This window comes from Maylandia zebra, linkage group LG22, assembly GCF_041146795.1.
Source record: "Maylandia zebra isolate NMK-2024a linkage group LG22, Mzebra_GT3a, whole genome shotgun sequence".
NCBI classification, from domain to species: Eukaryota; Metazoa; Chordata; class Actinopteri; order Cichliformes; family Cichlidae; genus Maylandia; species Maylandia zebra.
The window spans coordinates 30,872,167-30,900,103 of NC_135187.1; the positions used below are offsets into that span (position 1 = coordinate 30,872,167).

General features: G+C 43.3%; 3 protein-coding genes across 6 annotated transcripts; 1 reads left to right on the forward strand and 2 right to left on the reverse strand.

Moving 5' to 3' along the window:
• Window positions 1-322: 322 nt before the first annotated feature.
• On the reverse strand, window positions 323-1,058 carry LOC101467028 (gap junction beta-3 protein-like). Its single transcript, XM_004563716.3, has one exon. It carries the CDS (start codon window positions 1,056-1,058, stop codon window positions 327-329), a length of 732 nt encoding a protein of 243 aa, XP_004563773.1. The 3' UTR covers window positions 323-326.
• A 3,153-nt stretch (window positions 1,059-4,211) lies between these two features.
• On the reverse strand, window positions 4,212-5,366 carry LOC101466479 (gap junction beta-4 protein-like). The gene is made up of 2 exons (XM_004563715.2): window positions 4,723-5,366; window positions 4,212-4,633 (listed from the first exon to the last, which is right to left on the reverse strand). The coding sequence occupies exons 1-2, from the start codon at window positions 5,256-5,258 to the stop codon at window positions 4,357-4,359; spliced, it is 813 nt and encodes a 270-aa protein (XP_004563772.1). The 5' UTR covers window positions 5,259-5,366; the 3' UTR covers window positions 4,212-4,356.
• Window positions 5,367-8,258: 2,892 nt separating this feature from the next.
• On the forward strand, window positions 8,259-27,494 carry zgc:91944 (homeobox-containing protein 1). 4 transcript variants are annotated; one of them, XM_014412804.4, is made up of 11 exons: window positions 8,259-8,509; window positions 9,430-9,541; window positions 11,193-11,622; window positions 11,895-11,980; window positions 13,648-13,758; window positions 14,979-15,197; window positions 19,988-20,144; window positions 23,180-23,262; window positions 24,197-24,292; window positions 24,431-24,546; window positions 25,628-27,494. In XM_014412804.4, exons 2-11 carry the CDS (start codon window positions 9,460-9,462, stop codon window positions 25,772-25,774), a joined length of 1,527 nt encoding a protein of 508 aa, XP_014268290.1. In that variant the 5' UTR covers window positions 8,259-8,509; window positions 9,430-9,459; the 3' UTR covers window positions 25,775-27,494. The 4 variants fall into 4 exon arrangements, with proteins under 4 accessions (XP_014268290.1, XP_004563742.1, XP_004563744.1 ...); XM_004563685.4 differs by having other exon boundaries at window positions 8,260-8,509; window positions 24,428-24,546; XM_004563687.4 differs by lacking the exon at window positions 14,979-15,197 and having other exon boundaries at window positions 8,260-8,509; window positions 24,428-24,546.
• Window positions 27,495-27,937: the final 443 nt, after the last annotated feature.

Here is a 27,937-nt window from a genome sequence, read left to right on the forward strand (position 1 = left end):
CACCTTTTTTCATGGGTGCTTTTCAACAACACGCAGAGGCCTAAATTATCATCGTGCCCATTAGGGCCGTGGAGAGATCCCTTCTGAAGGTTAACAAAACACACACACACTTAAGTTCAGTTGAAGCTGATATGAGGTGTCAGATGTCAAGTGGATAATCTTACATTTGAATGATATTAGGAAGGGATCTTCAAATGTGCAGAACACCATATCAAAGATTTGAAAGCCAAAGGTGAAACTACTTAACATTTAATGCATAAAAATAGGTGATTAATAAGGGGCATGAGAAGATTTCTTGATTTTTAGTTCCCCAAAAGGGTCTTCAGCTATTCAGCGTGAGAGGACTTGCAGGCGTCGCAGTCCACTTCAGGGCGGACCTTTCTCGATGCAATTCTGATGCTGCCGTGTTGTTTTCGATTCACCACTCTGGTCGCAATCATGTAGAATATCTCACAAATGTTGAGCACCACACACAGGACGGATGCCCCCACCATGAAGTAGGAAAAAACGGTTTTCTCAGTGGGTCGAGACACGTAGCAGTCGACCAGATTTGGACAGGGGCTGACATCGCATTGAACCTTCCTGGGCAGCTTAAAGCTATCGTAGATGTAGTGGAGCAAGTAGAGAAAAGTGATCTCGAAACCAGTTTTGATGAAGAGGCTCATCAGGTACGTCCACCACAGGCCGCCATGCTTTTGTCCCGGGTTGTCGTAGAGCCGAGTGTTCTCGCCGTGCTTGGCTCGGTACTTGCGTTCCCGTTCTTCCCGGTAAGCCACGTGGAGCACCACCATGAATGAAGGGCAAGTGATGAAAACAAGTTGGAGGGCCCAAAGGCGAATGTGGGAGATGGGGAAGAAGTGATTATAACAGATGTTGGTGCAACCAGGCTGACGGGTGTTGCAGTCGAAGTGCCCCTGCTCGTCGCTCCAGACTCGCTCAGCAGCCACCACGAAGATCAGCACCCGGAAAACAAAGACCACTGATAACCAGATCCTTCCGAAGGCAGTGGAGTACTTGTTGACTCCGCTGAGAAAACCCTGAAGAACTTTCCAATCCATGAGTTCAGGCTTCAATACGTTTCTTTTAAGCTGTGAATATTTGGGGAGGCAGGAAAAAAAAGAAAACATAAAGGCAAAGTTATGCAATCATCCAGAGAATATCTGTTCCCAACAGTGGGTCTTTCAAATAGGTGTTCCCATTTCTGATCAAACTTTTGCTCGGAAGCTCTGAAACCTAAAGCTCTCCCACTTCTCACAGCATGTTTTCACTTATGTTCAAAATTTGACACTTTTAAAGAAATATGCCATTAATAATTAATGAAATGCTCACTGGTTTATAACATAAAATCCCTCGACAGCACAAAAGATACTTGATTCTCTACCTCGGCTACCTTTAGAAGAGTTTAAGCTGAAGCTTGCCTCAACTGTGTTCCACGTTTAGTTCTTCCATTAAACTTAAGGATTTCTTTTTCTAAATAAAGTTTTAAAATGAAAAATAACTTATGTGAGACTGTATCTAAAAGAAACTTACCTTATGACTTCTGTTCTTGCACGCAGTCTTTCATGCGTCCAGTCTGGGAAATAAACTTCCTAAAAAAATAAGTTAAACAGGTAGCATTGGTTCAACCTCTGGACGGATTGGTCATAATCTAGAGGTGTGTCCACTTCTGGCATCTACCCAGCTAATCGGAGTGCTGGACAATATACTACCTTAAAGTTATGAATGCAGCAAAAAAATTACAAAATACACATACGTAGTGATACGCTATCATTTAGCCTTAATAAGGCACATTTTAAATTGTATTTGTCCACTGTGATTTGAGTTTCTTATGTTTCTTATCAGTCTCATGAGGCAGTTGAGATGTGAAGATATGTCCTTGGGTAGGTGCTTAGTCAACCAGGCTACCACCTAACATTTGTTTGAGCAACAACTCTAAAATGCACCTGAGATATGGAGAGTTGATATCGCTAAACAGTATATGCATTTGTTTGTTGATTTTCTAAGGTTAGGAAGTGCAGCAGTCACCACCTTATAAGTACACTCAGTACAAATCTGTTCTTTGATATGACGCTCGTAGAAGGAATGCCAAATGTAGTTTTTACTGAGGTGGTGCGAAACTAGTGTAGGAGTAGTGTTTGTTTTTAATGCTACTCCCTTCACTTACCACATGAAGTTGTCATGTGGATACATCACATTGTGGTTTTGCTGACTACTTTAAAAGATCTTATGGAATGGTAGTAGCAGTCTGGCTCTATTAGTTCATTTTACAGCATTGCAATTTGTCTCAAGCACTTAACCAGAACACCAGTGATCTGTCTCAGCTTTGGGTTGGGTTTAGCCACTTGCTAAGTTTACAGAAACTAGAACAGCATTTCAAATAAACTTTTATATATTTTGGCGTGACGATTTTTCTGTTGAATGTTCCAAACAGGTAAAACATTCTGTAGAAAGTGATGGAATTTAAATGAAAGTCTAACCATGGTGGATAACTAAAAAATGATAAATTGTTGAGAAGTTATAATGTCCAGCCTAATTCTTTCTGAGTGTAGTTAAAGAAAAAATCAGTTTACTTTAATTCATTCAGCACAGGTTCAGAAATTTTGTGTTATGTAGATTGGAGAATCATAACGGTTGGTTACATTGTAACCCAGGTTCTCTGAGGGGAAAGACTAGATCTACACTGAACAAAAATTTAAACGCACACTTTTGTTTTTGCTCCCATTTTTCATGAGCTGAACTCAAAGATCTGAAACATTTTCTACATACACAAAGGACCCATTACTATCAAATATTGTTCACAAATCTGTCTAAATCTGTGTTAGTGAGCACGTCTCCTTTGCCGAGATTATCCATCCCACCTCGCCGGTGTGGTATGTCAAGGTGCCGATTAGACAGCATGAATATTGCACAGGTGTGCCTTAGCCTGCCCACAATAAAAAGGCCACTCTGAAATATGCAATTGATCACACAGCACGAGGCCACAGATGTGGCAAAACCAGTCTGTATCTGGTGTGGCCACCATTTGCCTCATGCAGTGCAACACATCTCCATCGCATAGAGTTGATCAGGTTGTTGATTGTGGGCTGTGGAAGGTTGGTCTATTCCTCTTCAATAGCAAAGTTGCTGAATATTGGCTGGAATTGGAACACGCTGTCATATCCGTCGATCCAGAGCATCCCAAACATGCTCAATGGGTGACATGTAGGGCGAGTATGCTGGCCATGCAAGAACTGGGATGTTTTCAGCTTCCACGAATTGTGTACAGATCCTTGCAATATGGGGCCGTGCATTATCATGCTTTAACATGAGGTGATGGTCATGGATGAATGGCACAACAATGGGCCTCAGGATCTCAACACGGTATCTCTGTGCATTCAAAATGCCAGCAATAAAATACACTTGTGTTCGTTTTCCATAACATACGCTTTCCCATACCACAACCCCACCCACCATTGGTCATTTGATCCTGAGACGGTTTCTGACAGTTTGTGCAGAAATTCTTTGGTTATGCAAACCGATTTTTGCTGCAGCTGTCTGGGTGGCTGGTCTCAGACGATCCTGGAGCTGAACATGCTCAATGTGGAGGTCCTGGGCTGGAATGGTTACACGTGGTCTGCGATTGTGAGGCCGGTTGGATGTACAGCCAAATTCTCTGAAACACCTTTGAAGAAGGCTTATGGCAGAGAAATGAACATTCATTTCACGGGCAACAGCTCTGGTAGACGTCCTGCAGTCAGCATGCTAATTGCACGCTCCCTCAAAAGTTGCGACATCTGTGGCATTGTGCTGTGTGATCAATTGCATATTTCAGAGTGCCCTTCTATTGTGGGCAGGCTAAGGCACACCTGTGCAATATTCATGCTGTCTAATCGGCACCTTGACATACCACACCTGCAAGGTGGGATGGATAATCTTGGCAAAGGAGACGTGCTCACTAACACAGATTTAGACAGATTTGTGAACAACATTTGATAGTAATGGGTCCTTTGTGTATGTAGAAAATGTTTCAGATCTTTGAGTTCAGCTCATGAAAAATGGGAGCAAAAACAAAAGTGCTGCGTTTATATTTTTGCTCAGTGTACATTGCTGAACATGTGGAATATGTAGAGTGGAGAGATAGTCTTGACATATGGTCATATACATCCAAAAAAAAAATCATTTTGATAGTATCAGATTAAACGTTTATTGAAATAGCAGTACATACATCAACACATCAATGTTGGGGAACAAAAACATAAAATAGTTAAAATGTAAAATTGGTTTCAAAATAACCAACATCATCTGTTTGTAAGCATTTGCTGATGATTCTGATTCTGATATTTAAAAATTCATTATGTCTCTCAGGACATAATGAGCTCAGGCTATGGTGTAGGGCGGGGCTGAACCCTTCTGGCCCGGTTCTCCATTGGTCACACTCTTCTCCAGAACCGGTTCTTTGTAGGCTGAGTTTTCATTACCACTCAGAGGAACTCTGGTCATCATGAAGGAGTTGTCTCTCATGGAGCGAGGTCCTTTTTTGCAGCATTCCCGGAACCTCTTCCCACACAGATATAACACCTCACAAAGAGTGAGGAAAATGCACACAAAGCTGGTCACCACCATAAAGACAGTAAATATCTTCTTTTCCGTTGGCCTGGAAAACAGAGTGTAAGAGATAAAACATAATGTAGGATTAAGCGTTTGAAATTTTTGGCCATTTAGAACCTTAAAGGTATCCCTTACCTCGCAATGTAGCAGTCCACCACATTGGGACATGGCTCTTCTCTGCATTTCACCAGTGGAGGAAAGAAGGCAGCTTCGTAGAGGTAAAACAGCAGGAAGACAAACACGCCATCCACAGTTATCTTGAACAGCAGGCTGAAAAAGTAGGTCCACCAGAGACCCCCTCGTTTCTTTCCTGTGTTATCATACAGAGGTGTGCAGTCTTCTCCGTACTTTAGCCGGTGCTTACGCTCCCGGTCTTTTCTGTAGGAAACGTGGAGAGTCACGAGAAGGGATGGACAAGTCACAAAGATCAGCTGGAGAGCCCAGAGTCGGGTGTAAGAGATGGGGAAGTAGTGGTCATAGCAGACATTTTGACAACCAGGCTGGCGGGTGTTGCAATCAAAGTCCTTTTGTTCGTCGCCCCAGACCTTTTCACAAGCCACCAAGAAGACCAAGAGCCTGAAGATGAAGACAATGGCAAGCCAGATTCGACCAAACCTTGTGGCGTACTTGTTAGTCCCACTGAGGAGACCCTCCAAGAAGATCCAGTTCATGGTGTTGTTTCAGATGTCAGTTGAACCCAATTGTAGAAACAGAGCACTAAAAAAGAAAATCCCAAGATGTGGGACCCACTGCTGAGGTATCGCTCGCTTGGACGCACTCTGAACTGGGCATGTCAAGCACGAAGGTGCTTTAATATGTTTCTTAATACCTGCCTGTGCCTTCTTGGCACAGTCAGAAAGGGAGGGAGGTACACAGAACAAAGCAAACATAGACCCATTCTTCAGCTAGAGTCACTTCTGTAACTGGTGATAAAACACACACACACCTTGACTAGTTCAGTAGTTCACACAGGCTCTGCACCATCCTGGACGCTACAAGTCTTACATTCAAAGAAAGCCAGTTAGCCTGACTTAGAATAAATAAGGAAAGGTATGTGATACAACGAGCCAGGTTGTGTCAAAAGATACAAAAAGTCTGCCTATCAGGAAGTTTCTTAGAAAGAGACAGATGAGTATTCACTTCTGAGGAAAGTTTTTATACACACCAACCTGTCTTCTCCTGACTTTAGCGTTACTGTATATTTAAAATGTGGCCAAAAGTGTACGATCCTATCCTTGGATAAGTTGGAAACAAAGACAAAACATCACAGGTGATTTATACAATCCCATCCTTCCTGTATGAGGAACTCAATTTTATTTGTATAGCATTAAATCACAACAACAGTTCCTCAAGGTGGTTTGTATTGTGAGGTAAAGACCCTGCAAAAATACAAAGAAAACAGAGGTTATAATAAAATATAATATTGATTCACTCTTTAGCTAAATTATAATTTGGGCAAGACACTTCACCCGTTGCCTTCTGGTGGTGGTCAGAGGGCCCGGTGGTGCCAGTGTCCGGCAGCCTCGCCTCTGTCGGTGCGCCCCAGGGTGGCTGTGGCTACAATGTAGCTTGCCATCACCAGTGTGTGAATGTGTGTGTGAATGGGTGGATGATTGTGTATAGTGTAAAGCGCTTTGGGGTCCTTAGGACCAAGTAAAAGCGCTATACAAATACAGACCATTTACCATAATAGAAAGGGGAAAAACAAGAAAACAGAAAAAGACACAGCACCTCTGTGAAATCATTTTATTTTATTTTTTGCAAAATCTGTTACAATCACAAGACAAAACTTGTCAGATTGGACAAAATGCAACACAGTTGCAACACAAATAATAAAGAACCTTGAACCTTGAGTTACAATAACCTTATTCTCAATTTTATAACCTATGAAGCTGGTCCTAGATGAACAACCTTTTTGTATATCAACCCTTGCTATTAAGGCGGTCTGCTGGCTGGCTCCACAGCTCTACAGTGCACAATAACTTTAGAGTGGATATAGAGAACCACATCAGCCAGAGTCAAGTAATCCTTTGGGTTTAGACCACAGACTGTATAATATGGTTATGACATTGTACGTGTCTGCGTGAAGCTGGACAATGAAATCCAGCTATATTAGATTAGATCAGCAGTTGATATTCACTCTTGGAGAGTACTGATGTACAAAGACGCAACAACGCTATAGGAAGGTGTTTATGTCTACAGCCTACACAGACGGAGAGGCCCAGGAATACCTGACTCATTATTATTATTTGTGGATTAATACTTATACTAACATCCATCCATCCATTCACTTCCGCTTATCCTTTTCAGGGTCGCGGGGGGCGCTGGAGCCTATCCCAGCTGTCATAGGGCGAGAGGCGGGGTACACCCTGGACAGGTTGCCAGTCTGTCGCAGGGCCAACACACAGGGACAGGCAACCATTCACTCGCACATTCACACCTAGTGGATTATCCAATTAACCTATCCCCACGCAGGGAACCCACGCAAACACGGGGAGAACATGGAAACTCCACACAGAAAGACCCCACTGATGGTGGAATTGAACTCAGGACCCCCTTGCTGTGCGGCAGCAGTGCTAACCACCATGCCACCGTGCCGCTATACTAACATAATGTATATTATGACATTATAGGTTTTTAGTAATTCTAATTTATAATTCTAATTAATTATTATGAATTATAATGACACGTTTCATGTAGATGCCCTGAGTGATAATGGATCTCTTTTAACACTAATGCTTTTTTTTTTTACTACAAGTAATCAATCAATAACTACATACATATACATCTATCTATCTATCTATCTATCTATCTATCTATCTATCTATCTATCTATCTATCTATCTTTTGGTATAGCTGCAATAAAAAAAAAAGATTTCCATATTTAAAAAAAGATTCTGAAGGAGTTTGACTGCCGGACTTGGAAACACGTACCTTCATATTGTAGTATTATGATTCTTACTTGAAACAAGAGTCAAATACTTTTTCCAACATTATGCAAAAATAGTTAATTCAGAATCTTTTTCAAACATTTGTGCACAGTCACCTTTTAAAGTCATACCATCTGTATTAAAGTACAGGGTGATGCCCAAGAACCAAAAAGTTGTCCCCAATTTTTTCTGTCCATATTTGCATTTAATTTTTATAGATTTTTCTGATTTTCTATACAGGCTCCCACTGACTGCTTTGCGAAGCACAACCTCACAAAGCTGTAAATGCTCCTTGCAAATACATATTATGGTTAAGTACATTTCATGGTATTCCAAGCCAAGAACAGCCACACTCTCGTTTTATCCACTCATTATAATTGTTGTTTACCTCCTGTTCATATGGCTTCTTCTGCAAACGCTTGCGAGGAAGCTTATTACAGTCTGCATACAGACCCACTTATGTATTGGGCGGTGATGCGTCAAGGAAAACCGATTTAGTGACATATTTCCTAAGTACTTGTCCAAAATAAAAGAAGAAATGTTTTCATCATGGGCATTAAATGCCGCTAAAGCCGCCTGAGCGAGATGTACGCACGAGCATCGTTACATTTTCAGTCACTTTAGTTAAAATGTTACTTTTGGCTTCATGTCGCCCTGCAGCCGTGCTTGAATTTAGGGTAGACGTTTTCTAGCATGCACTGTACAACCGGAAATCATAATGATAATTCTTGCTGCCTTCACGGTACTGTCGGGTGAGGGGTCACAAATTGAGACAGACTCCTCTCGTTTGCATATACTATTTCCCCACTGCATAGCGAAAGACAACATGACCCCGCATCCTTCACCCTCTATTCGTTAACTTAACCGTCCGCCTTCAACCCAGGACTTATTTACTATAGCAGAGTTGAGTGGACCGCTACTTTTTTTGCCACTTTTAATTATCTGCCCTGTCCGACCAGCCGGCTGCAGCTGTCTCTCTTCAGCAACGGGAGGTAAGAGAGGTGCTCCGCGGCGGGACAATCCGCTGCTAGCCACCAGCTAACTTAGCTAGCAGGCGAGCTAACCCGTTAGCAGCTGGCGGTGGTCCCAGCCCTTCGACTTAACACATAAAATGTTTGGCGGTAGCACTCTAGAACGGTGATTTTTTTCGTAAACGGTTGCTTGTTTGAAACATTGCTCAGATTGCCCTTAAAGTGCAAGTTTTGGGTAAGTTGTTAGCCGAGACAAGACAGACCGTTTTATCAAGGTAACCAGAGTAAGTAGCATCGTTTCCCGAGTTTTTCAAAATAAAAGTGTAATTTGCGCTCATCATTGGAGCAAAATAATAGTTGTCATTTCAGTAAATGGGTCAAAAGGTGAATACATTTAACTTTCTAAGCGTTTCACATTCATCTTTGTATTTCTATGTGTATAAGTGGATAATGAAATTTGAGAAAAGACATGGCATGTGAAAAGTATTTTACTTTATTTATGTTTGTCGTTTTACAGCTGAGTTAAGTGTAAAAACCTAACATTACATTGAGACATAATTGGAAATAGCCCCAGATAGAAAGAGAGGTGGAAAATAGACTCATTTTGGAAAATAGCTATAAAATAGCTATATGCTTCCGAATTCAGTTTAATTCTGTCTGTGTATAATGTGAAAATGGTTATTGTTATCGAGCTACCAGTTTGTCTTACTTTGAAGGTTGCAAGCATCGCTTCCGCTTTGTAGTCTCGTTCTGGCTAACAGGACAGCTAAGCAGCAGTTGATGGGAGGTTGGTGCTCAGGGGAACCAACTGGAGTTGACGGCGCTAGCTTAGCCAGCACAGGCTGCTAGGGGAGTGATCTGTTGTTGCAGGTTTGGCAAGATGCTAATAGAGGCGATTTAACCGCAACACACTGCAGCAAGTCTCCTGTGTGACTCCTCAGAGGTCCAGCCGAGCTGAACTTCGCTGAGCCATGCGACAGTGGTGTGTCCCCGTTGCGACCCCACGCACTGAACCACTCCCGGGGCGCCTGTCCGTGTCACCACCTCCATCAGGTAAGATCTACAACGAGACAGCGAAACTGTCAAAAGTCAGCCAGCTGCTGAGATCTGGATGTTACAGTTGTGCTTAGAGAGATCCGTGTGTGGTAAAGGTGGGGGGTTAAATCACTGCGCGCTGCTTTGGGAGCGCTTGACTTTTTAAGCAGAGAGTTTTGTAAAAAAAAAAAAATCCAACAACTTAACTTTTTCCAGGCGGCAGTGTTCTGGAAGTTTCCTCGTCTTGCAACACATTTAACAAGTTGAACTTTTTCTGTTTGTTGTAGCAGCATCATTATCCATTATTTACAGTTATGCAAAAGTGGAAGAAATTATTCGAGTAGATTTTTGTCATCCAAGAACAGGGCAGGGTGTTTAAAATGTATCATCCTGCTTAGGTGAAAGTGCAAAAGTTTTATCATCATAATGTACTTAATGCACTTCAAGTGAAAGTACTCATGCAGACTTTCATGCAAGATTAAAATCATCTGCAGCTGGAGGCTAATGTTAGTTACTGCTGGTAGATTCAAAAATACATATTAAGGAGACAGATATTTTAGAATACATGCAAAACCTACTTTAGAAGTACTTAAGTGCATTAAACATACTTAATGCTGCTACCTTATTTCCAGAGGTGTCGCCACAGTGCAGTGATCCATATATTTTATTTGGCACAGTTTTTTCGCCATATGCCCTTCCTTCCACTGCTGTACTTCCCTAAAGTACTTGAGTAAATGCACTGAGTTATTTCTACCACTGGTCCTATCTGTACTAACATCTAGTGGCACTGATCATCATAGAAAATCAAATTTGAGGGGGGCTAATGCTACCTGATGCCCCATCTCTTAATACCCATGCTTTTCATGTTAGCAAGGTCATGTCAAATTCCTGCAATTCTTTAAAAAAAAAAAGTTTAATGTGATCTTTACTTTTTAGTGCATCTTAGTCATAGGTGAATACTAGGATAAGGCTCCCTGCAGACTTGCGGGACTTAAAAAAAAAAAAAAAACCCCTAAAAGGATGGATATGACTCAGCCGAGGTGGGACCTGATGTTAGGTTACGTATGCCAGGGTGATCTTACTTTAATTCCACCCAGGACAAATGGAGCAAGGTTAGCCTAAGTGCAGTGTTGCCAAGCATTTGAAAGGTGGCCAAAACTTTTTTTTTTTGAATGACCCAAAGGGTTCCTCGCAGGCGAACAGTGCGGAGTGCTGTGTTCTCTAAGTGCAGTTTTTTTTATTACCGCGTCATGTTTTCACTCAAAGTTATTTGGGTTTTTTCGAGTATTAACGTTACTAAAATACTTGGATCAGATTTGCATTTAAAGTGTCATTATAAATAAACTCCTTCAAAGTGCTTGAATCCTGCTGCGTGTGCCTTTCTCATCTATTAATATTCCTTTGATCATTTCTCTGCAGGTTCTGAAAAAGTCTGCAACATATTATCTCTATTTAAGGTCTGTGAATGGTGTTGAGTGGGGATAAATATAGCCGTTTATGTCTTGGTAACACTGTGAAGTCTCGTGGTGCTGTTTATCTGGTGAGAAATCAGCCCGTCCGTGCTGCTCTCGGGTGTATTAATAGGTTGATGAGTGGTTCAGACTCATTCACAGATTTGGTCTTGTGTCACATTGGTTTCACCTCGATAAACCCGGCTCATTTACTCTAGATGCCAGAATGGAGTGCTGTGAGGTGGAGCCCCGCTACACCATCGAGCAGATTGACCTCCTGCAGCGCCTGCGCCTGTCCGGCATGACCAAACCTCAGATCATCCACGCTTTGGAGTCCCTGGAGAGGCTGGACCCCGATCACCGCCCGTCCCACTGTGACTCTCACCCGGCCCCTTCCAACAACGCCCCCGCCACTGCTGCCCCAGCCCCGTCCTCGTCGTCATCATCCTCCGCCTCCTCGCTCTCCCTGGCCTCAGCAACCACGCAGACCTCCGGCCTGGACGGCGCCGCGCTGTCCCCAAGCAACAGCTTCGAGGCCTCTCCCCCACCCCTCTATCCTCCCACTCTGGCAGTTCAGCGGTCTTTCAGCTACGACATGATGGGGGAGGAGGATTGGGACCTGGAGGAAAAGGTGGAGGAGTACATGAGGTAAGGAGAGGGAGAACGGGAGGATTGTGGTGCAAGAGAGACCAAAGGAATAGTAGAGAGACTATTATAACATCAGATAATGACAGCTACTATTCCCAGAGGCGAAGGCTTATTCTTCAGAATTTACATGCAGTTAATTCAGGTCAGGTGCTCAGGGATGGCTGAAAAAGGAGAAGCAGCAGTGAATAAGGTTAGTCGGAGCAAAGGCTGGTGTTTTAACCACCGTGTAATGGTTCTTCTGGCAGTGATGGGGCCTTTTGTTGCTTTCGCAGGAGAGACAGCAACCTGGTGAAAGAAGAGATTAAAACTTTCCTGAACAACCGCAGAATCTCTCAGGCGATCGTGGGCCAAGTTACAGGTACTCTGCTTTGCTGTGACATCCCCGATCATTAAACTGTTGATCGTGCAGTGAGAAACACAGGGGGGCTCAGCATTTAATTAGAGTTGAACTTTTGCTGTCTTGATTTAATTCAAACAAAATGCTAAACCAAACGATTCTGTATTGAACAAATGAAAAGCTGATTTCAGGCTTTTTGCTCTTATTCTCTCTGCCAACTCATTCACTCGTGTTTCTTTTTTTAAAACTGCAAAATGAAGTGTAACTGGCTCACAGATGCTCCCATCCCACTTTCGCCAGTTTCTATTCAATACTTGAACCTTGGCTTCAGGCATCTGCTGATGCGGAGTATTGATACTACTGAAACTACTACAAACTTAAAGCTGTTAAAGTTGTGAAATCTCTCCAAGCTGCTCTTGTTTTGTTGTTAACTCCCTGTTGGATTAAATTTGTTGATAGTTTGAGACCGTTAGGAGACCACGCACACAAAGCAACATTATTGTGTACAATGAAATTGTGGCCGCGTTGCTTTTGGTGGTTTTAAAGATGGCGAGCATGTCTGCAACATGCAATCATGATCAGTTGTAATGAACTAGTGGAAACTCCAGTTTTCACTAGTTGAACATCATAGACTCAGAAATTCAGAAACCTATATAAATAGTGACATAGTTGCTGCAATACGAGGATTTAACTGAAAAATTATTTGGGTGCATAGCAACCTTGCTGGTATAGTAATATAACCAGTTGGCAACCAGTTGAGTCGAGTCCCCTACTGCAAAGAGACAAATTGCACTTATCAGTGTAGACTGATTCAGGTTAATGTCAATGTATTGACAATCTCTCTGCTTTTATAAATGAGACGGCAACTATTTGCAAACTTTCAGCAGTCTGAGTCAAGACTGTTTGGAAAAGACTTGCCTCCTATCAGCCAACCTGTGCAATCACCTTGCGATTGGAAGTGGTTTCCACATCTATTTGCGATCGGTCACCAAATGGGGGAAATTCCACGCCATCACAGATGCTTAGACATGAGTTTCACACATTCTGTTAAAACCTAACCATAAACTACCCCTCAGATACGTCAGGTTTCCATTAGTGGGCTAAGTTAATGTTGTAGCTTATATCTAAAATAAAGATCCTAAAACACAGAATTTCCTGGTCTTGGTGGTCATTTTAGGGCCATCGAGTTGGTAAAAAACTTGAGAAAATATTGCGATTAAAGTGTTTAAATTAACTGCTTTGTCTAACAAAGTTCAGAGAGATTCACTGTACTGTCGTGTAGGCGCCTAACTGGTAACTGGACTTGCTTTCAAAGCCTGAATACAGTTGAGTACCTGAGCACAGTCTGACTTTTAATACCAAGAAAAGGAAAAATAAGCACACAGAGTCAGAAAGATTTTAAAGAGCCTTTTAATGGGCTTCAGCTAATGCCAGCTGTATTATGTGTGTTTGCAGTAGCAGCAGGTTCATGTCAGTAAACTCCTACTCCTTCCTTGAAAATGGATTGCACTACATCACGTCCTTAATTAAAGTATCGATGTCGGGGGATGGCTTCATTAGCTGAACAGGAGTATTCCAGAGCTGGAACGCAGCCGATCTCTCCAGCAGCGCCGCCGCCGATGGTGCGCCGCGACATAAATCATTGTCCTCAACCTGTTAAAATAACGTGTGTCACCTCCCGCACGCAGGCATCAGCCAGAGCTACATTTCTCAGTGGCTGCTGCAGCAGGGCCTGGAGATGAGCGACTCCAAGCGCAGAGCTTTCTACCGCTGGTACCTGCTGGAGAGGAACAACCCAGGTGAGACGCAGGCCAAGAGGTACAAGCGTAACATGTAACTTTTACAGAGGAGAGGAGCGGGACACAGATCCTCCCAGGAATAATGGATTTTGGATTAATTATGAGAAGGTACAGATCAGTGCCTCAAGGTTGAATGTCAGGTTAATGATGAAAGATTACACTGCAGATTAGATAACAGAAGGCTCGTGTTAGAAAGGGATAATATGTCTTGTGTGTCTTGAATGCGAACCACCGCTTGCTAACCCTTCCCCATCCACCTCTCCTCCTCCTCCTCCGCTTTACCCGCCCACCATCCTGCCGCATGGTAAACCCGCACACCTTTAATTCCTCCCGCTTAACCCCAACCTGGTCCACAATGGCTGCGAGGTCGAGAAAGGACACGAGACAAATCTATATTTTCAGCTAAAGGTAGTCCCGTCACAGGAGATTCTAATCGATAACGTTAAGGCTTCTGGTTGGGAGATGAAACTTTAGCGGGCGAATCCGGCTTCTCTGCGCAGGCTAGAGTAACAGCTCGGGTCAGCGCTGACCTCGCCTCGTCCTGAGATGCAAATTCGGCAAGCATTAAAACGGCGACGGCACGACAAACGGGCGTCAACTCAAGATGCTCCCTGCTTTTATTGATTATTGTCAAACAGCATGCTCCCGCACCAAATCATGTCAAAAAGTCCCATCTTTACATTGTTAGTGTGTGAAATAAACAAAGCCGCTGATGGACCATCTGCCGTCCCTGCTGTCTCCTTTCATCTTAATGCTTTATTATTTCCCCCCCTCCCACATCGTCCCACTCAGGCTTCGCTTTAGCTCCTCTGTAGTTCCCAGCCCTGACGCTGGAGGTACTCTGGTGCTGGTTTTCATTCCCACATGGCTAACAAACAAGCTATTAACAGTGATACTAACAATAACTACTTTGTCTGCAATGTTTCTGAGCCAAAGTGGCCACAGCGCTTTGCTTCTTACATGAGCTCTTATTGACCTGTCCTCCATGAATCTGTAAAGAAGCAGTGTTGTCTGTGAAATTGATTCCTGATCGGCCAATCCACTGAAATTACAGCGCGTGTATTTGTTGATAAAGTTACCATTTCAAGGCACGTCTGCAGGAGTGTGTCACTTAATCCAGAGACATAGATGCAAACTATCAGCCTCCAGTTGTTGCCACAGCTGGTGTCTGTGTCCCGTGGCGGTGGCCTGCCTGACTATTGGTTTTGTCCCGACTGAAGGGCTGAGGTGGAGTGAAAGCCAGCACAGCGTGAGTCCCAGGGCCAGGGGAGGGGACAGAGACGGGACGGTAGCAGGGGCAAGCGGCAGCCTCCCCAACATCCTCCCCAATCCCAACACCAACCTCAACCCCAACCCATCGTGGAGCAGGCAGAGAGAGCTGCTGATGCACTTGCTGCCGTGGTACACTGCTGCAGCCGCAGCTGCCCAAGCCCAGCCAGGTAACTGCGCCCTTACTCGCGCACCCCCACCCCGCCCTCCTTGGCATCAGCAGCTTGCCACAGGAGACACATGCACCACAGTGGGTCTGCATGCTGATCAGCCTGGACCTGCTTTGTCAGCACGGGGTTTTACAGCAGTCTCAGATGGCTCCTAAACTTAGATTTCTAATGCTAAAAAGAAATGGCTCCAGACGTTTCATATCCAGCTCACCATTATAGCGAGTGGGTGTGGTTTAATGTAGTTGTCTCTGTGTGTTCTGAGTCATCCAGGTCATGATAATCTAAGGAACTTGGAAAGAAAAGTGAATGGACTTCTTTAAGTTTCTTAAAGATGTTTCACCTCTCATGCGAGAGGTTGTTCACACGTTTATTTAGAAGTGAGTTTCTTACTCTCTGTTTAAGACTCCCTTTCTGTTCCATTCGTGTCAACCTTTCTGTGACAGTGTTTTCATAAAGCTCGCTTAGTCAAAGTACAGATGGTAAAAAGTTCTGATAGGGTTTGACATAAAATCCCACATGCACTGTGATTGGTACCCCAAATTCTTTACATTCACAATCAGATACTAAACATAGTTCAGTATAACGAAACCATTTTTTCCCCTCTTCCCTGCTACATTTAAACTTTGAGCTTTTAAAAGCTTTTGAAAAGATTCAAAGTCTGTGTCATGCAAATTGTGTTGATATCATGTCCTTTAAAAACCTGAGACATGAATGTGATCTGAAAAGAATAAGACTTGACTTTACTTGACCACTACAAACGCCTTCTGTTTAGGACTGTTTAGGACAGGGCATCATATCAGAGTTTTTTTGTTTGTTTTTTTAAACAAAAAAATCCATTCAAATGCATTTCAGAAAAGTATTTGATCCCTTTGCAAAACATACTTTAGCACCTGGTGGCAAAACCTTTGTTGGCAATCACAGAGGTCAGACGTGTCTTGTAGTTGGCCAAACGTTTTTCACGCAGAGGGGATTTTGTCCCACTCCTCTTTGCAGATCCTCTCCCAGTTATTAATGTTTCGTGGCTGTTTTTTGGCAACTTTAACCTTCAGCTCCCTCCACAGATTTTCTATAGGATTAAGGTCTGGAGACTGACTAGGCCACTCCAAGACCTCAATATACGTCTTCTTCAGCAAATTCTTTGTTGCCTTGGCTGTGTGTTTTGGATCATTGGCATGCTGGAATACCCACCCATTACCTGTTTTTAATGCCCTGACTGAGGGAAGGAGGTTCTCACCCAAGATTTGACGGTACATGGCCTCATCCATCCTCCCTTTGATGCAGTTTGGTTGTACTGTCCCCTTGGCAGAAAAACACCCCCAAAGCATAATGTTTCCACCTCCATGTTTGACCCTGGGGATGGTGTTCTTGGAGTCACAGGCAGCATTCCTCCTCCTCCAAACATGGTGAGTTGAGTTGATGCCAAAGAGATTTTGGTCTCATCTGACCACAACACTTTCTCCCAGTCCTTCTCTGAGTCATTGAGATGTTCAGTGGCATACTTCAAACGGGCCTGTACATCTGCCTCCTTGAGCCGGTGGGGCCTTGTGGACACTCACCGAGCTGCTTGGCGATGGTCTTGTAGCCCATTCCAGCCTTGTGTAGGTCCAAATTCTTGTCACTGACATCCTAGGAAAGCTCTTCTCTTCTCTTCTTTTATACAAGAAACAAGTAGGGTTGGGTATCGTTTAGGTTTTATCCAATACCGGTGCCAAACCGGTACTTTTGAAACGGTGCCGGTGCTTAAACGGTGCTAGAACCGGTGCTTAAAGAATGGAAAACACAAACTTTGTCCAAAAACTTCTTATGTTTTTATTTTTTAGCAGTTTCTTTTTATCTGCAAAATGATAACCAAGTTAGCCTTTTCTGTTCATACAACATACCACCTTTGGTTGGAACTGGTGCTTAAACAATGGAAAACACAAACTTTGTCCTAAAACCTCTCATGTTTAGCTGGGGGGTTTTTTGTTTTGTTTTTTGGAAAAAGATTTCAATGTTAGCCTTTTCTGCAGCTATAGGACATATATGGTATCACTCTATCAAACAAGAAGACAGCCGCATGTAACTACGATGGTGTTTGCTAGTTCACCTTACATGCATTAATGTAATAACGTGGTTAGCCTACTCAACGTAAATTACACACGAACAACATTAAGTTACTCACGCAGAGAAGAACGGCTGCTGCTGCATCATCACCCGTCATCATTTCTGCTACACTGGCAGGGCTAGGGGCCAGGACTCTACTCTTCAGGTTCTTGGGATGTTGCTAACTCCGGGTCCGATAACAGGCACCACACCCGCAGTAGATGTGCTGCTCTGTGTGAGGTCTGGCAGCAAGCTATCAAATACGGTGCATTTCTCGGCTTTAAAAAAAACCCGCTATGCTGCCAGGTGTTTCATCAGATTCGAGGTGTTACCTCCTTTGCACAGTATCACCTTAAAGCACTTGTTGCAGGCTGCTGAGTTTGCATCTTTTGCTGTGAAGTACAGCCAGACTTTGACCACTTCACCTTGGGCATTTTTAATCTGCAGCTCTGCTTTAAAGGAACGTACGTACCTGGACCCGCCGACTATCCTTGGAAAGGTAAAATGATTGGCTAGAATCCAAAGTGTATGACATCTCAGGAAAAAAAAGCACCGAAATAAAGAACCGAAATGTGCGCTGCTTTTCGGTCTGGTTACTGTTTATGTCAGAACGGTGCCATAATGGCACCGGATACCGGTACCCATCCCTAGTAGCAAGTTGAAAAGGCTGTCATTGTCAGCTTTACCTGTATAAAATACACCTGGGAGCCAGAAATCTTACTGATTTATAGGGGATAAAATACCTATCCTTCATGAAAATGTAAATTAATTGATAACTTTTTTGAAATGCATTTATTTTGTTATCGTTCTGTCTCTCACTGTTCAAGTAAACCTACCATTGAAATTATAGGCTGATCAGTTCTTTGTTAGTGGGCAAACTTACAAGATCAGCAGGGGTTCAAATAATTTTTTCCCTGACTGTATGTGCTAAAATATGCACCGAGGCTACATGAGCACTGTTACCTTGTGCATCATTTTAATTTAGTTTTATTTATACAGCGCCAAATCACAACAACCGTTGCCTCAAGGCACTTTATACTGTAGGTTAAAGACCCTACAATAATACATACAGAGAAAAACCCAACAATCATATGACCCCCTATGAGCAAGCACTTTGGCGACAGTGGGAAGGAAAAACTCCCTTTTAACAGGAAGAAACCTCCAGAACCAGCTCAGGGAGGGGCGGGGCCATCTGCCGCAACTGGAAGGAAAACAGGATAAAGACATGGTGTGAGAGAGAGAAACAGAACCTAATAACAAGTATGATTCAGTGCAGAGAGGTCTGTTAACACATAGTGAGTGAAAAAGCTGACTGAAGAAGAAAAACTCAATGCATCATGGGAATCCCCCGGCAGCCTACATCTATTGCAGCATAACTAAGGGAGGATTCAGGGTCACCTGGTCCAGCCCTAACTATATGCTTTAGCAAAAAGGAAAGTTTTAAGCCTAATCTTAAAAGTAGAGATAGTGTCTGTCTCCTGAATCCAAACTGGAAGCCTGAAAACTGAAGGCTCTCCCTCCCATTCTACTTTTAAATACTCTAGGAACAACAAGTAGGCCTGCAGAGCGAGAGCGAAGTGCTCTAATAGGGTGATATGGTACTACAAGGTCATTAAGATAAGATGTTGCGCAAATGGAAGAACGCAGTCTTACATATTTGTTTAATATGTGCGTTGAAGGAAATATCCTGGTCAAAGATGACTCCAAGGTTCCTCACAGCGTTACTGGAGGCCAAGGTAATGCCATCCAGAGTAAGAATCTGCTTAGATACCATATTTCTAAGATTTTCAGGGCCGAGTAAAATAACCTCAGTTTTATCTGAATTAAGAAGCAGAAGGTTAGTGGCCATCCAGGTCTTTATGTCTTTAAGACATTCCTGCAGTTTAACTAATTGGTGTGTGTTATCTGGCTTCATGGACAGATAGAGCTGGGGGTCATCTGCATAGCAGTGAAAATGTATGCTATGTCTTCTAATGATACTGCCTAAGGGAAGCATGTATAATGTAAACAGAATTGGTCCTAGCACTGAACCCTGTGGAACTCCATAATTAACCTCAGTGTGTGAAGAGGACTCTCCATTTACATGTACAAATTGGAGTCTGTTAGATAGATATGATACAAACCACTGCAGTGCAGTACCTGTAATACCTACAGCATGTTCTAATCGCTCTAATAGGATATTATGGTCAACAGTACCGAACGCTGCACTAAGGTCTAGCAGGACAAGCACAGAGATGAGTCCACTGTCAGAGGCCATAAGAAGATCATTTGTAACCTTCACTAAAGCTGTTTCTGTGCTGTGATGAGCTCTGAAACCTGAAACTCTGAAACAGTTAACAGATCTAACAGATCTGTTAACTGTTTGACAACTAGTCTTTCAAGGATTTTTGATATGAAAGGAGGGTTGGAGATTGGCCTATAATTAGCTAAGACAGCTGGGTCAAGAGATGACTTCATCAGAGTGAAAAAAGTTATTTCAGAAGACTGAAATAATAATAATTTTAATGGGTTGTGTCTGGAGGGACAAAAACATGATAAAATGAACAAAAATGACTAAACCTCAGTTTTTAAATGCCAAAAGGTGTTACACATCGGATAAGACGATGTCAAACCTTCCGCTATAAAGAAAAACATATTGAAGGACACAGCAACGCCCTTTGTAAAGGTCTGGTCTTGGAAAGTGAAGTTGCATGCTCTCCCTTCGACAGGTGCTACCTTATCAATGCGTTCTTTGGTGAAGGAAGAGCCTGACTGGAGGACGGGGATCATGACAGGCGACAGAGCAGGGATAGTGGGCGGTCCACTGAGGCTGCGCAGAGGAAGCCGTTTCACCTGGAGAAAGGAATGCCAATCAATTATGGAGAGGTGAGGAAGGTTTAGCACTAATTTAGACTTGGCTTATGGTTTTCCATTCAGCTTTATTTTCTGTCGTGTATCAGGTTTGGATTGTTGGAGTAGCACTTTAAGCAGAGATTTTCAGACTAGGGATGTTCCTGGTGACAAAAAAATTAGACTAGCAAACTAATGTGAAACTAATAAACACTTAGATGTCAAAAACTGTCAAAGACATTTGAAATCATTAATCACATTCTTCAATCAAACTTTAAATGCTGCTTAACTATGTGGCACCTCACATCATGGATTATGAATATGGCATTTTATACATTAAAATGAAAATTAAGAAGAAGGAAAAAAAGAACAGCTCATGTTGAATATGATATGAAAATATGTTACTGAAAAGATGTTCAAGTCTCATTATTATCCATCAGTACATTTTCTTCGACTTGTCTGGGGCTGGGTCACGCCTGAGCAGAGCGGCCTCCTCCAGCTTATCCTGCGAAACACTGGGCGTACCAGGCCAGCCGAGAGAGTAATCTCTCCAGCGTGTCCTGGGTCTACCCCTGGGTCTCCTCCAGGTAGGACACCTCATCCAGGAGGTGACCACCTCAACAGGCTCCTTTGGTGCCAAGGAGTAACAGCTCCAGTCTGAGCCTCTCCCAAATGGCCGAACTCCTCATCCTCTGTTATGGAGAGGCCAGCCACCCTTAAGATAAAGCAGATTTCCACTGCTTATATCTGCAATGTCATTATGTCGCGTTTAGAACACTAATAATAATATGCTCAACAAAAAGATCAGGTTTAGATGAAGAGCCTTGTGGCGTTTTTCTACAACAGTGTCGGGACTGCAGCGCCATCTGATGGCAGATGGCTGCATAATATTTAGGACACAAAAATTTACAGACGATGAATATCAAAATGTTAACAGAATAAATGATACTGAACGAGCAATGATTAATCATCTGGTCAACTAGTCACACCCAGACCTAGACCTCCCTCCCCCCAGCCACTTCTTCAAGGATGGGAGGGACACAGAGATGTTTCCAAGCCAACAAAGAGACATAATTTATCCAGCATCATGGGTCATGGGTCTTGAACCACCTCACCTGGCTCTTCGATGTGGAGGAGTGGTGGTTCTACTCTGAGCCCTTCAGAGTGACCAAGCTTCTCTATCACTAAAGGACAGGGTGAGGTCCACAGGAGTGTGTGACCCAATACCCTTCAGAGGAAGTTCATTTCACTTGCATCCAGAATCTCAGTCTTTTAGTCCCTGCCCACAACTCCTTGCTATAGCTGAAAGTATGAATGTAGCCACCAGTAAATTGACAACTTCACCTTCAGCCCTCTGTTCACCATGACAGAGCAATATAATCTCAGCATTACTGCAGACCATCTGTCATGTCAGGCTTATAGTTTGTTTTACCACCGTCTGTAGGTCCTCACCTCTGACAGATACCCTTTGTAATCTGGTCTTGACTGGTCCTGGCTGTAGCTCAACGAAAGAGCATGTGAGTTTGGCTTTTGAGGGAGGGGCACCGATGGGGAAGGGGTGTGCTTTATTTAGGACACAAGATATAATTTGAGCTTTGGTTAAAGAAAATGAAAAGTCACTGTTTTATCCTGGTTGTCTTGTTTTCATAGTTAACTTAGCTGAAATTCAAATTCAGTTAGTCACGCACTGCTTCATAGGACCGAGGTTATTACAGTAAACTAAAACTAAATTCAAATCTAAAACCAGGTGGGACAAAACATTTTATATGAACTAAAAATGGCCTTTGGAAAAAAAACAAAACAAAATAAAACCGCTCAAATGATTTTGTAAATTTCCAAAATTAAAATTTGCCACAACCCGCCTAACTAGGGTTAGTACTGTGTCTGTTCTGTTGTTCCGAAATATTTCCACTGACAGCTGTCCCGTCTTCATAAGTGCAGTGACCAAAACAAATAGTGAAACTTACAAACCTAAGGTCAAACTACATAATTAGAATAACTCTGGATGGATCCTAAATTGTCACCATAAACATCTGCAGCCCCTTAAACAATGACTGGAAAATTCCCGTGGTCGCCTGTTGTGCTTAGATAAAGTTTATGTGCCGCTCTGAAGTAAAAAAAAAGCTCATAGAAAGCAGCCGAGATCGGCAGAACACTTTAGATGACTCGGAGCACATCTGTGCTCGAGTTCTTGGAGCAGAAGCGCAGCGTCGCTTAAGCTAATGGTCAGCATTATAAACCTTTCCAGTATTTGTGTCCTTTATGGCTTCTTTGCCGCGGCTTCCTGCTCTCAGTGGCGAGCAGAACCGGCTCAGTTTATGATGTCATTTTTCATTAAGGCTGCTGTGACCCTGCTTCCCTGGTACGTATTTGTCCCAGACAGTCTTCTCAGTAACCTAGACGGATGCTGAGAAAGAGGAGCACGGTGCCCGCTGTGTGCAATTGATTTCTCTATTAAATGGTTGCTGTAAGTATAGGGTGCAGTCTGGGCACTCAAAGTAATAAGAGCACGCAGACAACACTCACCAGCAGTACCCCGGGATTACGCAATTCTACTGCAGTGCTGATCCTTATGAGCTAGTTCAGATCCAAGGACGATACAGTAGAGGTGAAGATGATGTGTGTGAGGGAGGGAGGTGAAAGGATAGGAGAGCTGGGAGAAATTGATCCCTGTGGTTTTTTTTAATGTGAAATAATGATTCTTTTTCACTGTTAGACAGACAGGAAAAGGAAAGAGATGAGTAACACAAATTTGCAAAGAAAAAGATAGAAATAAATAGTTGTATTTACGGGGTTAGAGTTTTGAATGTTGAAAGCTTAAAATGAATCTGCTTAATGGGTTCGTTAATCTGTCCCTTCACGGCGTGAACCCTCCCCGCTGCTCTCTCGCTGTGTAAACATTGTCTTTAACTCTCCTGCCGCTTACTGCAAAAGCCTGAAAAGTTGATGAGGTGTAAAATTAGGGCGTAACTAGCTCGGCTCAGACCGGCGCTGCGCGTCGACTAATAAATGCCCGTGACGCCTGCGTGATTGAGCTCTTTGCCAACAGAGCGGCTCTTCATGTCTTCCAGCTTCTTCATGGAGAACCAGTATCCAGATGAGGCGAAGCGGGAGGAGATCGCCAACGCCTGCAACTCCGTCATCCAGAAACCAGGTAGCAAGAGGGGTTCGTCAGTAAAGCGCACTTTTCTGAGTTCTGAAAATACATCTTGCTGAATTGATGTCAGCTGACAGGTGATTAGTCGCTGACGTTCATCATTATTAGTCTTTTTTTTTTTAGTTAAAATGCTACCTGCAGCTTATCGAACGGGAACACCTGCTGCTTTTCTGTCATGCACATCATTCATAAACGCTGTTGGAGAAAGCAAGTGAGCAAAAGCTTTAGCTTTTTCCTGGAGTTTCTGATTGGACCGTTCGAACCTTCTGAAGATGTTTTTCCTCATCACAGAACTGCTTCACCACTCCTGAATTCTGAAGCTGCTTCGAAGCTGATGGTCATATGTCAACAGTTTAATTCGCTCTCATCAGTCGTCGCTAAAGGTCGCTCATCTGGAAGCTGTTGCTCTGTAACTGCGTTCGACTTTCCAGTGCCGGTCGCTTGTTTTGCTTCAATCACTCTGCAGCATCTTTAAAATCCACAAACTCCGTAGACTCATTCTTTGAAACTTTCAGCTCCAGTTTAGCTCCAGTTAGCCAAATTCTGTCTTATTTTTGAGGTTCTCTACCTGCAGATTCACAGGCTGCTGTTGTGGCGGTCCTCCACGTTACTCAGCTGCCTTTCCAAGTGAGTCTCTCCTACTTCAGACAGACTCTAACTCCACATTGTTATTCTGCTCTAAAGATCCACTGATGGATCCACTGGAGAGCCACTTGAACCAGTACCAACAGTAGGGTGGTAACTGTTGGATGCTTCAGTCCAGAGTGGGAGTAGGGGCAGCTGAAGGACATTTTGGACTATCATGTTAACAACATAGCCAGCCTGCAGGCAGAGAAACAGGATGTGTAAGCAGCGCCTGGAATTGCAAAACAAAATCCTTAGGATTTGCACATTTAACTGTTTTGTATGTTTGGTTTGTTTCAACCTTCAGGCTGTAAGCTGTCAGAGTTTGAGCGTGTGACGGCGCTGAAGGTTTACAACTGGTTCGCCAATCGTCGGAAGGAGATGAAGAGGAGAGCGAATATAGGTGAGGAAGATGGAAACATAGGAACGACAGATTAAGGCTTTTGGAAATGTTAGCTTCTGCTGTTAATTAATTTATATGCACATTTTCTACACATTATATTTATCTCACTTCTGCTTCCTCATCTGACCCAACCAGAAGCTGCCATTTTGGAAAGCCATGGGATCGAGGTACCAAGTCCAAGCTGCCACTCGAATGGGGAGGAAGGAGAGATGCAGGAGTTCACGGATCAGGTGACTCATCGATTCTCAGAGCAAGTAAGTAAACACGGACTTAATTACATGACCATATTCTACCCAAGGAGAGGCCAGAACAAATAACTAGCAGGAACACGTATAGGCCGGGTAAAACTGCTCGCGTTGATGCTCCATGTCGCACTGCTCAGAAAATTAAAGGAACACTTTGAAAATGCATCAGATCTGTAATCATGCTGGACATGTATGCAATCAGAGGGCTGAGTTCAAACAAGCCCCCCAAATGTAGAAAATGATGTAGCAGGTTAGTCCATTTTACCCAAATTTCATTGCAGCAACTCAAAATGGTGCTCAGTAGTTTGTGTGGCCCCCCTGTGGTTGTATGCATGCCTAAAGCATCGAGGCATGGTCCCAGTGAAATGACAGGTGGTGTTCTGGGGGTCTCCTTCCAGATCTGGACCAGAGCATCACTGAACTCCTGGACAGTCTGTCCCAGAGGTGTTCTACAGGGTTAAGGGTTAGCTAATACATTACTCAGCCCATAGTAGTACAGATATTCAGCATAATGTTTTTCCCATTGAGATAAATTTTCATTTATTAATTAATTAATTTTTTGAACAGTGAATTTACATCTTTTCCACTAAAAGCACAGAGCGGCGACGGTCATCATGAACAATATTCACGAGGCTGAATTGTAAAAGCAATACTGAGACCACAAGAATCCTAGTGATGCCGTACCTGCTTACACTTTAAGAAAACGGTGCATTTTTCACACATTTTCGAACGCCTTCAGTGTGAACAAACACGGAGCTGCTGCTGCTCTGCTGACACGCTACGCCTTCTGTGCAGACACAGTGTAGCAGCCAGAGTTTACTAAACTGTACAAATTGCAGGAAGTCACTAGGGCCAGAGCAGAAGCTGGGGCCAGCTGTTAGCTGGTCACAGCAGGCAAGGCATAAACACAGTATGCAGCACTTCCACGGCCGCTTCACTGCCCTTAACAAGCTGCCCAAGCCCAAACTGCTGCCTTAAGACTGACAAGAGGGCCTGAGCTGCTATACGAGAGAAAAGGGACCCACTTTTTGAAGTGATATCGAATAAAAGCGACACTAAAGTCCCAACTGTTTTGCTTATGCATCCACAGGAAGACACGTCTTCCCAGAGGATTGTCGACCAACAGGATCCCGCCTCGCTCGCTTCTACGGAGGTGGCAGCCTTGCCGAGCCCCCGCCCTCAGGTTCTGGAACAGAAAGAAGAGGATTCAAAAAGGGAGAGCGTGGATGAAGAGTGACTGAAGTCGGGCACGTCTGTGTTCGAATTTTATTCAGATGAAATAAGGAAACATTAAGTGTCTCCTGCTCCACCAATGCAGGGCCTTTTCGGGCCTGAGTCACCCAAATATGAAAGGGAGGAGGGTGTGGAAGCTCGCTGAGGTGCCTCAGATGGTAAGGAGGCCACTGTATTTATCAACAGTAATCCTGCTTATATTAACGGCAATATACAGTATATAAACATCTAAATATATATATCAATATATATAGTGCATTCCAAGATGGTATTAAAAAGCCTAAATTCCTTAGAGGGAGAATCATGTAAGTGATACCTCGCCTATTTTAAGCTAAGCGTTTTCTGTTTTTGTGCTCCATGCCTTCTTTGAGCTTTGTTTTTTAAAGGGTGGCTGTTTGATGGACTGTGGTGACGGGAATGTGCTGAGCCTGCAGGTCGGGTGTGTCGGGGTGGTGGGGATAAAGCGCGACATCAAGGATCTAGCGTGCGGCGAAACAAACGCCCTCTGTTTTCTTGAACGTCTTGACCTCTTCCCCCCCTCCCTCCATCTGATCCGTAAGACTGCAACCTCAATCGGTCAATCGATTGATTCAATCAGTCGATCAATCAAGGAGTGCTGTTGCCATCAAAAGCCCTGAGGGACAACCGGAATCTCAGGTAATCCCAAAAATCGTGGATAAAGGCGGTGAAGAGTTGCACCAGGTTTCTTTCGTGTCTTAACGTGTGCTTCGTTTTCTTCGTCTTAACTGTTTAACCGAAACAGGAAGTGTTATTTATACCTTTTGATATTAGCCAGACATGCCTAGGACTAAGTATCACACTATCTGTCTTCTTTCTTATATTTAATGCTGCTGTCTCCAACCTCAGCCAGTGAAGCTAGACTAGAAACATAAAGTCTACTCAGTTTTTTTTTTCTTGTTTCTTTTTTATCGTTTGAAAGAACGCTAAAACAAATGTGATCAAAAATCATTGTGCAACAACATAAATGCTACAAGTTACCCTCACTTTCTATTGGGATAAGCTAAAGCTCGAGCTTGTAAATTTCTCAGGCTGCAAAGCTGCACTTCGGAGTGAATCTTACTGGAATTGTGTTCGAGGAGCTCTCCGACATGTACATAACCCAGAAAAAATGGGTGCTTTCCTTTCAGTCCATTAGCAGTATATAGAAACTTATTTGTCAGACTTGAAATATGAATAGCTGAACTTTGCATTACATAATCCCTCATATATTCACTGGCCTAAGGCCTTGGAAGTTACCTCCTTGATGTTCATATAATGAACAAAAACTCATGTTCTCAAATTGCGGGTGGGGGCGGCTACCATTTTACCTCCTAATGCCAAAGCTATGCCACGGTAGAGAAACCAGGAAGTGATGGTCACAACACTATAGCTATACAATAGATAGGTTTATTTGCTCAGTACAACACTAGCCAACTCAAGCTTACCTCAGAGTTCCTGTGTGACAGGCGTGCACGACGGGTTTAGTGTCACGAAGCTTCGACAGCAGCCCTCATTGTGACTGTTTATGATATGGACAGTGTCATGTAGCTTTTATGGCGCTGGGGTTTGCCCTGTGTTGATAATGTATTCTCACCTCAGACAGTTCCCTCGTCCAGCTTTGGACAGGAAAGCTGCACACCATTATGATTATAATGCTCCTCTCTATCTCTCTGCTTTTATCTGACAAGGGAAACCAGTAACGATAATAAAATTGTACACAACCAGTGGAATATGTCTTCATTTATTTCAAAGGATGTAATGTTAGGTTAGGCTTTTCCTTATTTCTTTTTTTATATTTATACTGTTATATTACAGCTAATGTTTCAAATGATGAGGTTGGTGTAGGCGTGAGTAACCCCCGTCAGGCAAAAGCTCTGGCTTCAGATTCCTCTAAACGTGTGGTTTAAGAAAGTTACTTCTACTGTGGGCTTGGTATGATGAGGACCTTAATATGGTCATTTTAGGTGCACAGCTCTGCTCATGAGCACACAAGCACCTCCGACCTGCTGTAAAACCTTTTCCTGAGAGGGAGCCAGTCGGAAGGAAGCTGAGCTAAAAGGGAAAGCAGCTAAAATGTCTGCTTTCAGACAGGCGGCGCTAAGGCCGATATAAGATCAGTAGAGATTATTTATGAACTAAGAATCATACAAAGCTGTTTTAGTAGATT

Bases quoted from the DNA above. Each gene is read 5' to 3' on its own strand.
- LOC101467028 (XM_004563716.3), bottom strand. From the start codon at position 1,058: ATGGATTGGAAAGTTCTTCAGGGTTTTCTCAGCGGAGTCAACAAGTAC.
- LOC101466479 (XM_004563715.2), bottom strand. From the start codon at position 5,258: ATGAACTGGATCTTCTTGGAGGGTCTCCTCAGTGGGACTAACAAGTAC. The intron at 4,634-4,722 runs GTAAGGGATACC...TCTGTTTTCCAG, and splicing joins GTGGACTGCTACATTGCGAG to GCCAACGGAAAAGAAGATAT.
- zgc:91944 (XM_004563685.4), top strand. From the start codon at position 9,460: ATGCGACAGTGGTGTGTCCCCGTTGCGACCCCACGCACTGAACCACTC. The intron at 11,981-13,647 runs GTACTCTGCTTT...TCCCGCACGCAG, and splicing joins GATCGTGGGCCAAGTTACAG to GCATCAGCCAGAGCTACATT. The intron at 15,198-19,987 runs GTAACTGCGCCC...TCCCTTCGACAG, and splicing joins AGCTGCCCAAGCCCAGCCAG to GTGCTACCTTATCAATGCGT.